Source organism: Papio anubis, chromosome 17, assembly GCF_008728515.1.
Source record: "Papio anubis isolate 15944 chromosome 17, Panubis1.0, whole genome shotgun sequence".
Lineage (NCBI taxonomy): Eukaryota > Metazoa > Chordata > Mammalia > Primates > Cercopithecidae > Papio > Papio anubis.
The window spans coordinates 69,687,509-69,700,202 of NC_044992.1; the positions used below are offsets into that span (position 1 = coordinate 69,687,509).

Genomic DNA, 12,694 nt, shown 5'->3' on the forward strand with positions numbered 1-12,694 from the left:
GAGGTTTCACCATGTTGGCCAGTCTGGTCTCGAACTCCTGACCTCAGGTGATCCACCCACCTCAGCTGGGTTTACAGGAGTGAGCCACCACACCCAGCCTCCTTTCATTGGTGATTTTTTTTTTTTTTTTTTTTGAGACGGAGTCTCGCTCTGTAGCCCAGGCTGGAGTGCAGTGGCCGGATCTCAGCTCACTGCAAGCTCCGCCTCCCGGGTTCACGCCATTCTCCGGCCTCAGCCTCCCGAGTAGCTGGGACTACAGGCGCCCGCCACCTCGCCCGGCTATTTTTTGTATTTCTTAGTAGAGACGGGGTTTCACCGTGTTAGCCAGGATGGTCTCGATCTCCTGACCTCGTGATCCGCCCATCTCGGCCTCCCAAAGTGCTGGGATTACAGGCTTGAGCCACCGCGCCCGGCCGGCACCAAATTCTTAAACTGCACACAGTGTGTGGACCCTGGGCCTGGCCTATGAAGCCATTTTTTCCTTGTAGGCCTCTGAGCCTGTGCTGGGAGGGGCTTCTATGAAGACCTCTTACATGCTCTAGAAACAGTCTCCATTTTCCCCATTGTCTTGGGGATTAACATGCAGTTCCTCGTTACTTAGGCAAATTTCTGCACCCTGCTTGAATTTTTCCTCAGAAAATGGGATTTCCTTTTTTTTTTTTTTTTGAGATAGAGTTTCACTCTTGTCACCCAGACTGGAGTACAATGGCGTGATCTCGGCACACTGCCACCTCTGCCTCCCAGGTTCAAGCAATTCTCCCGCCTCAGCCTCCTGAGTAGCTGGGATTACAGTCATGCACCACCACGCCCAGCTAATTTTTGTATTTTTAGTAGAGATGGGGTTTCACCATGTTGGCCAGGCTGGTCTCAAACTACTGACCTCAGGTAATCCACCCATCTCAGCCTCCCAAATGCTGGGATTACAGGCGTGAGCCACCGTACCCAGCCAATTTTCTGAACTTTTATGTTCCGCTTCCCTTATAAAACTGAATGCTTTTAACAGCACCCAAGTCACCTCTTGAATGCTTTGCTGCTTAGAAATTTCTTCTGCCAGATACCCTAAATCATCTCTCTCAAGTTGAAAGTTCCACAAATCTCTAGGGCACCAGTCTCTTTGCTAAAACGACAAGAGCCACCTTTGCTCCAGTTCCCAAAAAGTTCCTCATTGTCATCTGAGACCACTTCAGCCTGGACTTTATTGTCCATATCCCTATCAGCATTTTTGTCAAAGCCATTTCACAAGTCTCTAGGAAGTTCCAAACTGTCCCACATTTTCCCATCTTTTTCTGAGCCTTGAGTTCCAACCTCTGCCTGTTACCCAGTTCCAAAGTTGCTTCCACATTTTCAGGTATCTTTTCAGCAGCGCCCCACTCTACTGGTACCAGTTTACTTTATTAGTCCATTTTCATGCTGCTGGTAAAGACATACCCAAGATGAGGCAATTTACAAAAGAAAGAGGTTTATTGGACTTATAACTCCACGTGGCTGGGGAGGCCTCATAGTCATGGCAGAAGGTGAAAGGCACATCTCACATGGTGGCAGACGAGAGAGCTTGTACAGAGAAACTCCAGTTGTTTAAACCGTCAGATCTTGTGAGACTATCACGAGAACAGCACAGGAAAGACGTGCCCCCATGATTCAATTACCTCCTACCACATTCCTCCCACAAAACATGGGAATCATGGGAGTTACAATTCAAGATGAGATTTGAATGGGGACACAGCCAGACCATATCAGATAGTTTGATAGTAATAGTTTCTGCCTTTTAGCAGCAGTCTTTAGGGATTTGCTCTGTTGTATTAACCAGAAGAACCTGGGAGCACTGATTCCACACCAGGTCTGGGGACAGGCAGAGGTGGAGACCAGAGCTTTCCTGGAGATTGTCAGGCCTCTCATCACCCCTGTCTCTCCTGGCACAGATGGGAAAACACGGGTCTCCTGGGCTGGCGGGAAGATCCAAGAAGTCAGAGTCACCACAGGGAAGTGGGAAGGAGGTCTGCAGGAACTGTGAGGTTTTGGTTTACCAAAGAAAGTATGGACCTCCCAGGCTGAGAAAGGCTGTCCTAGATCATGTGGTGATGGTCCGTGATGGCCCGTGCTGTCCCATACTTCAGCATAGTAAGAGGTGGGGAGGCCGCACTATCCACTGGCACAGGGCCTTGTCAACCGGGTTCTCCCCTCTTGTTGCAGGTTCTGCCTGGAGCACCGACGCCTCAGGAAGAACCAGCAGCTGGCTCGTTCTTCGAAACCTCACTCCCCAGGTGCAGTACGGTGCCCCTGTGTCGCTGAGCATGATCCAAGGAGGGTTCCCTCTTGGCCCCCGATGCAGATGAGGCTGTCTGGTGGGGCGGGATGGTCGGGGGTTCTTGGTCAGGGTCCAGAGGTGATGCTGCATGGGAGGAGATGAGCAAGTGCCAGGCTTGGCTCCAGCAGCAGCAGCAGATGGGGTCCAGGGGTCTCTTTTAACACATGTTCTTGGTGAATTGTTTGTTTACCCACTAGAGGCTGGAAAAGTGTGCTCTGTAAATAGAATTGTTTATCTTACAACTACCCATTCAAGAGTGGTTGGGCCTGGCTGGTCGCAGTAGCTCACGCCTGTAATCCCATCACTTTGGGAGGTCGAGGCCAGGGATCACCTGAGCCCAAGATTTGGAGACCAGCCTGGGCAACATAGCAAGACCCCATGTGTGTATTTTTATAACATTTTTTTTTTTTTTTTTTTTTGAGACGGAGTCTCGCTCTGCTGCCCAGGCTGGAGTGCAGTGGCCGGATCTCAGCTCACTGCAAGCTCCGCCTCCCGGGTTCACGCCATTCTCCTGTCTCAGCCTCCCGAGTAGTTGGGACTACAGGCGCCCGCCACCGCGCCCGGCTAGTTTTTTGTATTTTTAGTAGAGACGGGGTTTCACCGTGTTAGCCAGGATGGTCTCGATCTCCTGACCTCGTGATCCGCCCGTCTCGGCCTCCCACAGTGCTGGGATTACAGGCTTGAGCCACCGCGCCCGGCCTATAACATTTTTTAAAAGAGTGGTTTGGCCACGTCAGACTGTGGGGCTAGCCAGTCCCTTCTTGGGACCCAGGCCACACCCACCTACACATCTCCCAAGTCTGTTGTCAGCAGCTAGACCCAGGTGCCTTTTGCAAACCAGGGGCTCTGTGTGATGTGCTCTGGTGAAAGGAGAGCTGAACTCAAAGTGGGGTTTTTCTCCTTCCTCTGATTAGCCTAACTCATAAAATATAACTGAAACATCCAAGATTTTAGTTACACGTTTGGCCACAGAGATACAGAATGTGAACATTGTAAAATTACATATTATTAAAGCCTTTTAAAGAAAAACATTTTCCTAGTGTTTAGTGTATCCAGTTTCATGTTTTTTCTTTGGAAGGCTGTAGTGAAAGAAATCAGAAGAAAGCTTATTCATGCCCCTGTGCTTCCTCTGTCAGATTGATGGTTCTACACTGCGGACATTGTGTTTGCAACATGGGCCTCTCATCACATTCCACCTGAATCTGACTCAAGGCAATGCCGTGGTCCGGTATAGCTCCAAGGAGGAGGCTGCCAAGGCCCAGAAGTCTCTGCACATGTATGTTTCCTCACAGCCACCTCAGCGCTCCAAGTAGCTCCACATCCCCCAGAGCATTAGGTTAGGGGTGTTGCAGGGGGGTCCTGAGCCGCCATAGCAGCATCCCACAGGCTGGCCACCCTCCCGCTTCTGGAGGCCGGAGGCCTGACACCCAAGATGAAGGTGTGGGCAGGGCTGGTTTGTCCTGAGGCCTCTCTCCTTGGCTGTAGACAGCTGCCCTCTCCCTCTGTTCTTACATGGTCGTCTCTTTGTGCATGTTGGTGCCCTGATATAAGGACACCAGTCATGTTGGACTAGGGCCCACCCATGTGACCTCATCTAACTAACTTAATTACCTCTTTAAAGACCCCATCTCCAAACACAATTACATGGGGAGGTACTGGGGGTTAGGACTTCAGCAAAGGAATTGGGGGAAGGCGACACAGGTCAGTTCCTCACAGGTATCTTGAGACTTATTGTTTTTTTCTGCTGCTGAGTTGCTGTGTCTACTCCCCTCTGCCTGTGACACATTCCTACACAGGGCCCAGCAGCGGTCCTCACAGCCAAGCCTTCACCCTGACGAAAGGTTGCTTTTGATAGAAGTATAAGTAGACCTGATCAGTAACATCACTTGAGACATGGAACCTAGAAATTAGTCATTCCTGTTTTTAGCCCAGGATGCAAATGACAGTGACCCTAAATGAGCCCACATTTAATGGTGTGTTCATGCACTTGAAGATGTACTCTCTGTACCAGTACGGTGTTGCTGCTAGAAGTCTGAACTGAGCAAAACCTTCACAGTCTGGGTTTGGAAATAGCAGTGGCAAAACAGAAGCCACACGATGGCTTCCAGGTAGCCTTTCCCAATACAAAGACAGAAAGCCGGTGCCACGAACTTAGCAGGACTTAGGGTGGCCCTGCTCACGTGCCCCATCTTGCTGTTGCAGGTGCGTCCTGGGAAACACTACCATCCTGGCTGAGTTCGCTGGCGAAGAAGAAGTGAATCGCTTCTTAGCCCAAGGCCAGGCGCTGCCACCCACGTCCAGCTGGCAGTCCAGTAGCGCGTCCAGCCAGCCGCGGCTCAGCGCAGCGGGCAGCTCCCATGGCCTGGTGCGCAGCGACGCCGGCCACTGGAATGCCCCATGCCTGGGTGGCAAGGGGAGCAGTGAGCTGCTGTGGGGCGGGGTGCCCCAGTACTCCAGCAGCCTGTGGGGCCCGCCCAGCGCTGACGACAGCAGGGTGATTGGCAGCCCCACCCCTCTGACCACCCTGCTGCCTGGGGACCTACTCAGCGGGGAGTCCCTGTAGGAGCTGCCATCATCAGCACCAGGAGAGCCGACCCCTCCCGGGACCCCTCCCAGCTGGGCGGCCCCACAGACCCGCTGGAACCCAGCAGCGGCCACCCTTTTGAGTACCTCTGTCCAGGACTGAAGACGAACCTTGGCCGCAGTCCTTGCGAACTGTTCGCAAAACAGTGCGGGCTGCGGTGGGTCAGCGTCACATGCTAATGACAGGATGTTCCTCGTAGCTTTTTATTTTGTGTGTCTTACGTTTGTATAGTGTGTTGTCATTTTGATTTTTTTTTTTTTAAAGTATAAAAGCTGCTTAGAATAGTTCTATCATGAAGGGCACTTTTCAGATTGTGGGCTGGAAAGGGTTATTTTATCTGTGGGGGAGGGAGGGAGACGTGAAGCCTATTTAAAATGAGCCTGTGACGATTATGCACATTACCAGAGGCGGCCGGTAATCAGGGCAGAGTCTGGTGTGGACCGCCGGGCGCAGAGCGGCTCCGCGGTAGGAGCTGAGCGGAAGGCGTGGGCTGCGATCTGCTCTCTGTTCCCCTGGATCCGCCTATGCACATTACCCTTGTTTCATTACTTTTTCATGTCATTTTTTTATCCCAAAAAATATTTTTTAAAAGTTAAAAAAAGACATATCAAACATGCAAATACTTGAATCCAGCAGGCCAATAGTGAAATGTGAACACTTTCTAATTCTACACTTCCAGGTTGACATCAGTACACAGAAACAGGCTCTAGGAAAAATTTCTAAGTTCATAGCCTCCGTGTGTGTGTGTGTGTGCGTGTTGAAACAGAAGTGTGTGTGTGCGTGTGTGGCGCGTGCTCCTGCACAGCGTGCATTTTCTGTGTTTGTGTGTTTGAAAGCGTGTGAGGATTTAACTGTGGGTTTTCCCTTGTATTCAGTATATGCTTTTTTTTTTTTGGCGCATTGGTCAAACGTTTGTTATTACTAGCTTCTAACTTTGCACTGAGTGTCCTCGCCCTTCCTTTAGCTAATCCTATACATTACAGAGAATTCCTAGGACAGGGCTGGCGACAATTCATGTGTAAATGTTTACTCAAGGACTCTGTGACTGCGTTTAAAAAGTACAGTGTATATCTCTGGAGAAATAATATGTATACCTACCTTTAGCAGCTTTTTATTGTGGACTAATGCAAGAAAATTATTACCAGAGTATTGCACCATTTTTCCATTTGGAATATAAAGTTAAAGAGAAAAAAAAAACTGTTGTTGAACTGTGGCCATAGATACTTGTAAAGAATGGATGGTTCCGTGGAAGGAACAGAAACAAGCACTTGGGCGTGGGTTGTGACTGCTTTTGGGGGAGCCTGGGGTTTGGGCTCCCACCTGTTTACAGACCTTTTTTTCTCCTTCAGACTTTAAAATTTTAAAAATTTAAAAAGGAATTAAAAAAAAAAAAAAGACTTCCGTCGTAAAGAAACCTATTTTCAGAATGCAGATGCGCTCCTTCAGAGCTCTGGGACGGGACGGCGTTGTTCCCTCGGCCATCGTCGTGGACTCTGTCGATTGCTTTCGCCCCTTCGTCAAGGTGACAGGCGTTGTGGCCACTGTCTTGCACATGCCGGACGCGCTCTCAGGAAAGCCAGGGCTCCCGAGGGCAGCTCCACACCATTTCATGTATTTTTAAACCCAACTCCTAGCACTGAAGATGTTATTTAAAAAAAAAAAAAAAAACCAACAAAAAAATGAAAAAAAAGAAAAAGAGGAAAAAAAAATCACAAAGAAGAAAAATACCTAATCTCTAATGTGTAGCAGTTACATATTTACCAAATAATGGACTCAAAAGAAATAGATGTTTGAAGAGTGCTTTATATATTAAAAATTGCTTTATGTTTTAAAAATGATCAATGTTTTGATTGTTTTGCAAGGAAGAAAGACAATGGAATAACATACCCTCAAGTATGTTTTAAAATATATATATATGAACATTGTGCTCCCTGCCTGCTTGATCAGGAAACTTGTGCATTACATTTTTTTTAATTAGCTTTTTAATGGTTTTATCAAAACAAAAAAAAATACAGAAAAAAAAAAGTCCTGCAAGATTGCAGATCCACAAAAGCTGGTTTTATAGAGGATCATGAACTATGCACAAACTGGGTTCAAGACTTTTTTTCTCAAGTTTAGTAGGATATTTAGCAAAACCAACCTTCCTCAGAGTGACTGCATCTCATTGCCATTACATGCGTTCTATATATTTGATGGACATACACACCTGCGTATGTATATCCAATATGTGTGCGTGTGAGCGTGCGTGTGCGTATGTGCACCCGACATACCACTTCCCGTGCTGCCGGCGAGCATTGAGTTGTAGAAAAACTCCTGTTGTTTTAAAATTGGGGATGGAAGTCAAGAATATGTTTGTTTGTTTTTGGGTTTTGTTGGGTTTGTTTGAGGTTTTTTTTTTCTTTTTTGTTTGTTTTGTTTTGGGGTTTTTTGACCTTTTATTTTGAACTTAGTATGTCTGTAACTCTGAGATTAAAAAACAAGTTTGTGGCTCTTAATGTTTTCCTCATAGAATGTGATTGTTGAAGAACATGCATCGAAAGTTGCTTTCGAAAGTACAACGCTTTATTGCATCTTAATAAATTGCAATTTTTTTTCTTGGCTGTTCAAAGTAATGTGTTTTTCATTTTTCAAAACAGATACCATGGATGTCTACTTTGCACGCTGCGATGGGGAGAGCTGTCCCGCTGCGTGCGTTCCCTCTAATTTCCTCAGAGCTCACATACGTACCTCTCTCATGAGTGAACTCAGACTTCCTGTTGTTTTGCTTTATTCTATCATTTGCTTTGTGGTTTTGCTGTAAATATTGAAATCTTAATCGTTGAGACGCACAACCAAGCTTTCTAGCTCTCCACCCCCGCAGCCCATCCGAGTCTGTTCATCTGGTAACTTCTGTTTGGGACGGCAGCAAGCAGAGGCTGGGGCCCGCCTGCAGTCCTGGCAGAGGAGTGCCACTCACTTTTGCCTAGGGTCCAGTTTGGGCTTAAAAAATATTCAAAGAGAATAATGAGGATTTTTTGTGTTTCCTAGACATTTTATGCATTTATTTTTGTAAAATCACCTTCGCTAACTTTCACCGAGCACTTTGAGCACAGTGGAACTTCGGAAGCAGCACCAGCCTCACCCCAGAATCTCAGTTGGCATAGCTAGAAACTGAGTCCCTTCCTAGGACACTGGCCGTGGCCTTCAGAGTGTCCAGTCAGTGCCACCAGTGTGGCATTGGTGTTGCAGACCAGCCTCTGAAGACAAACCGAGCACCCCGGCGGCCCCTCACTCAAACTAAGCAAAGGTCTTTTTTCTGTCTCCACTCCCTGGGGAAAGGTCAAAGGTGGACCTGCCCACTTTGAGTCAATTCCTTCAAAAAGATGGGACCCGCACCGTGCCACAGGCTGCCCCCTCTCCACCATGGGGAAGGCGGGGTGCTGCTGGCTCTGACCATCCTCTTTTGGAAATTGAGAAGGAAAGCATTGAGTGGGACCTAATCTGGAAAAGAAATTAAAGACCAGAAAAGGAAGCCGGGAATGAAACTCAAGATGCACCTGAACCTGGAAGCGGCAACCCTCGGCTCTGCGCGGAGCCTCAGCAAGAGTTCCTTTTGTGCCTGCGTTACGATGGAGCAAACTGTACCCATGCCTGTGCGCTGGGAGAACAAGGTCAGCGCCCAAGGGCGTGCAAAGGATGTGGCAGGCTTCACGGAGGAGGTGGCATCTGCCCTGGGCCTGGGAGACCAGGTTGGATTTTGACAGACTGGCAACTCGAGGGACAGATGGGGAGCACAGTGTAAGCTAAAGCCCCATGTAGGGACCCCACACAAAGACCTTGTGGGCTTCCAGGGCACCATCTCCACCCATGGGTGGGAAGGAGGCTTGAAGAAAACAGGTTCTTCACCTGCATCTGTGGATATTTTTTTTTAAGTTTATTAATTTTTTTTTTTTTTTTTTTTTTTAATGACAGGTTCAGACCTGCCCTTTGTGGTTTGTGTATTTGTTTAATACAGGGTCTCTGTCTCCCAGGCTGGAGTGCAGTGATGTAATCTCAGCTCACTGCAACCTTGACCTCAAGCAATCTTCCCACCTCAGCCTCCCAAGTAGCTGGGACCACAAGCATGCATGCACCACCTACACTCAGCTCATTTCATTTTTTATTTTTGTAGAGATGGGGTTTCACCGTGTTGCCCAGGCTGGTCTCGAACTGCTGGGAATACAGGCATGAGCCACTGTGCCCTTTTTTTTTTTTTTTTTTTTTTAGCTATTTTGGCAACATCACAGCAGAACGCTAAAGGCAGAAAGCAGGGTGCCCAGCGGCTAGCAGTGTGGCATGCCAAGAAGGCTGTTCCAATGGGGGAGAAGCCAGCAGACGCAGAGGCGTTATGGTGTGCCTCGACTGAGTGTGTGTTCAGTGAAGAGGGAAAACGGAGACAGTGGGGCATCCCAAGAAGATCCTCTGCAGGAGTGCGGTGTCTACGGATGGACCAAGAAAACCTACGCAGGATCCAGATGGAAACAAAGCTGCTTAGCTCTGCACATCAGTGTTCAGCGGAGTTGTGGCTGATGGGCTTCTAGTGCAGGACTGGCCCCTGAACAGCAGCAAGTGTAGTATGCCTGGCCCCCAGGTCGTCATGAAAACCAGACGCAGACACTCGGGAGGCTGAGGCAGGAGGATCATCTGAGCCCAGGAGGTCGAGGCTGCAGTGAGCTGTGATCGTGCCACTGTACTCCAGGATGGGCAACAGAGTGAGCGCCCATCTCAAAAAAGCAGAAGCACATTTCCGAAGCCCCCCAAGCCCACGGGCGTTTGTGACAACCTGGTACTTGGATAGGCCCAAACCAGGGGTTCTCAGCCTTGGCCCATATTAGAATTATCTGAAAGTTTTTAAGATAATTCACATCATGCCAGGCGCGGTGGCTCACGCCTGTAATCCCAGCACTTTGGGAGGCCAAGGCGGGCAGATCATGAGGTCAGGAGATTGAGACCATCCTGGTGACAAGTGAACCCCGACTCTGCTAAAAATACAAAAAATCAGCCAGGTGTGGTGGCGGGCGCCGGTAGTCCCAGTTACTCGGGAAGCTGAGGCAGGAGAATGGCGTGAACCCGAGAGGCGGAGCTTGCAATGAGCCAATATCGTACCACTGCGCTCCAGCCTGGACGACAGAGCAAGACTGTCTCAAAAAAAAAAAAAAAAGCCGGGCATGGTGGCACGTGCCTGTAATCCCAGCTACTCAGGAAGCTGAGACAGGAGAATCACTTGAACCCAGTAGGCGGAGGTTGCGGTGAGCCAAGATTGTCCCATTGCACTCCAGCCTGGGCAACAAGAGTGAAACTCTGTCCCCCCCAGAAAAAAAAAAAAAAAAAAAATCACATTCAAAATTTTAAAGATAATTCACATCCAAATCAACTCAAAAACAGAATCTCTGGGGGTGGGCCTCAGGCACCAGTGTTTTTTTGTTTGTGTTGAGACAGGGTCTTGCTGTTGTCCATGCTGGATTCAAAACACCTGGGCTCAGCAGGTGTAGTGGTTCACACTGTAATCCCAGCACTTCAAGAGGCTGAGGCAGGCAGATCACTTGAGGTCAGGAGATTGAGACCAGCCTGACCATCACGGTAAAACCCCATCTCTCCTAAAAAAATACAAAGATCAGCCCCATATGGTGGCATGCGTCTGTAATCCCAGCTACTTAGGAGGCTGAGGCAGTGAGCCAAGATCGTAGAACTGCACTCCAGCCTGGGCAACAGAGCAAGACTCTCTCAAAAAGCAAATACACCGAAACTCTTGGGCTCAAGCAATCCTCCATCTCAGCCTCTGGAGCAGCTGCAATTACAGACACACGCCACCAACCTCCAGCAAGTACCAACGTTTTTAAAACCTCTTCGGTGGGTTCTGTTGTGCAGCCAAGGCTAAGAAGCAGTGGCATCACGGAGTCTTGTCATTCAGCCTGAAATAGCACCAACTTCCCATCCACTCAAGTTTGCAGTTTCCAGGTCTTAGGCTGTTCTCGTCGGGTGAACACCTCAAACGGGTGCCAGGCATGGTACACAGCACACGAACTGTGTCACTTGATACAGCAGCCCCATGAGGCAAGGAGCTAGGGGGTCACAGAACACACCCCAGGGCACCCAAGGACACACGGAAGCCCAGGCCTCCAGCACACAAGGGCTGCTCCGAAGAAACACAGGAAGTCCTCGCTGGAGGGTCTGTGGCCACAAGGTGGGTCCGCAGACAGAACCAATAGGAGATAGAGAGGACAGGCTCACCCAGCCGTAGGGCCTCAGGCTGGACATCCAGTGGGAGTGGACGCCGCTGTCTCAAGGCAGAATTCCCTCTGTGGGAAACCTGGGTTTTTGCTCTTGAAGCTTTCAGCTGATGGGATGAGGCCCACCCACATTCTCAAGAATGATCTTTAGGTGTAATCGACTGTAGTTGTTCACCACATTCCATTGCAGCAACACCTCGGTTCCTGTTGATGAGATCACTGGGCCCCACAGCCTGGCCTGGTTGACACAAACGACTGACTAGCACACACGGTAATTCTCCAGAAATATCTGGGGCAAGTTCTTCCACTTCCCTGCCATAAGCAGCTGGTACTGTGCTTTGTGAGGCTGGCAAGATGGGCTCAACAGGTCACAACCAATGATCATGTTGTCAAGCCAGCAGTGGCAGGCATACGTCCCCAGCCAGAGAGGGACCGTGATGGTTTGGAGGACGGCATCTGCACCGATGGGGGCCGGAAACCCTAGGTCAGTCACTCTGGACCATCAGTCACTTTCTGGACTGCCCACGCAGCTTCACCCAGCAGCGCTCACACCTGAAGACGCTGCTACCGGCGGCCGCCCAGAATCAGCACCAGCTACTTGCTGACGCCCAGAAGCACCACTTGGCTCAGATCCACCCAGATGGCCAACTCTGTGGGGCCCCGGTGGCAGCACCCAGATGTCTGCAGAGCACAGGAGCATCCCCATGGAACCGGGTGGGCTAGACCCAGCGCGGGGTCTGCTAACAGCCAGTGGCATCTCCACCTGGGTCTGACCCTTTTCTGGGCCCATCACTCTCCGACTGTTTCCCCACCTGGGCTCATTCCCCCAATCCGAAGTACAGCTCCTCAGACATGAACCCTGGGCCGTGACGGGCTGGTCCCCACAGGCCTGGAGCAATGGGGCCATGATGGCCTGGTCCCCGCAGGCCTGGAGCACTGGGGTCGTGACGGCCTGGTCCCCACGGGCCTGGAGCACTGGGGTCGTGACGGGCTGGTCCCCGCAGACTTGGAGCACTGGGGCCGTGACGGGCTGGTCCCTGCAGGCCTGGAGCACTGGGGTCATGATGGGTTGGTCTCCGAATCCCTGTGCCCACCCCCCACAGCCTAGGGTTTTCGGTATCCCACAGACTCCTCAAACTCAGCCCAGTCAGACCCAGGGTCACCGTGCCCCAGCCAACTGCTGGCAGCCAGACGCAGGGGGCCAGCCCTGCCTCACCAAGCCCTGTGCGCCTCCAAGCCCAGGTGCTGGCTGCCTATGCCTGGGAGGCAACTGTCCCCACTGCTCATTTGCAACTGATATGTCTCCCCTCCAAGTCCCTCTCTACATTTGCCTACTGCTCCAGTGATGGTTGGCGCATCGCTCTGGTCACGATCCTTGCCTGCTCGGCTCACTTGTGCGGTGTAAGCCTTCTGGGCGCAGGTTCAGGCTGGTCAAAGGCAGTGAGCGGATCAAGCCCTGGCACCGTCCAGTTCCTGCCATCTGGGGCTTGACCAGCAGAGGGCGCCCCCACTCCAGCTGAGGTTCCCACGACCCAGGACGGCGCCTGGAGGTGGCCC

General features: G+C 50.4%; 1 protein-coding gene across 1 annotated transcript in view; it reads left to right on the top strand.

Moving 5' to 3' along the window:
* The window catches only part of TNRC6C (trinucleotide repeat containing adaptor 6C), a 137,392-nt gene extending 132,219 nt beyond the window's left edge, over positions 1 to 5,173 (top strand). Inside the window, 2 exon segments of the mRNA XM_031657814.1 lie at positions 3,442 to 3,581; positions 4,508 to 5,173. Coding sequence (XP_031513674.1) covers positions 3,442 to 3,581; positions 4,508 to 4,868 — 501 coding nt within the window. The 3' untranslated portion in view covers positions 4,869 to 5,173.
* The last annotated feature ends 7,521 nt before the right edge of the window (positions 5,174 to 12,694 follow it).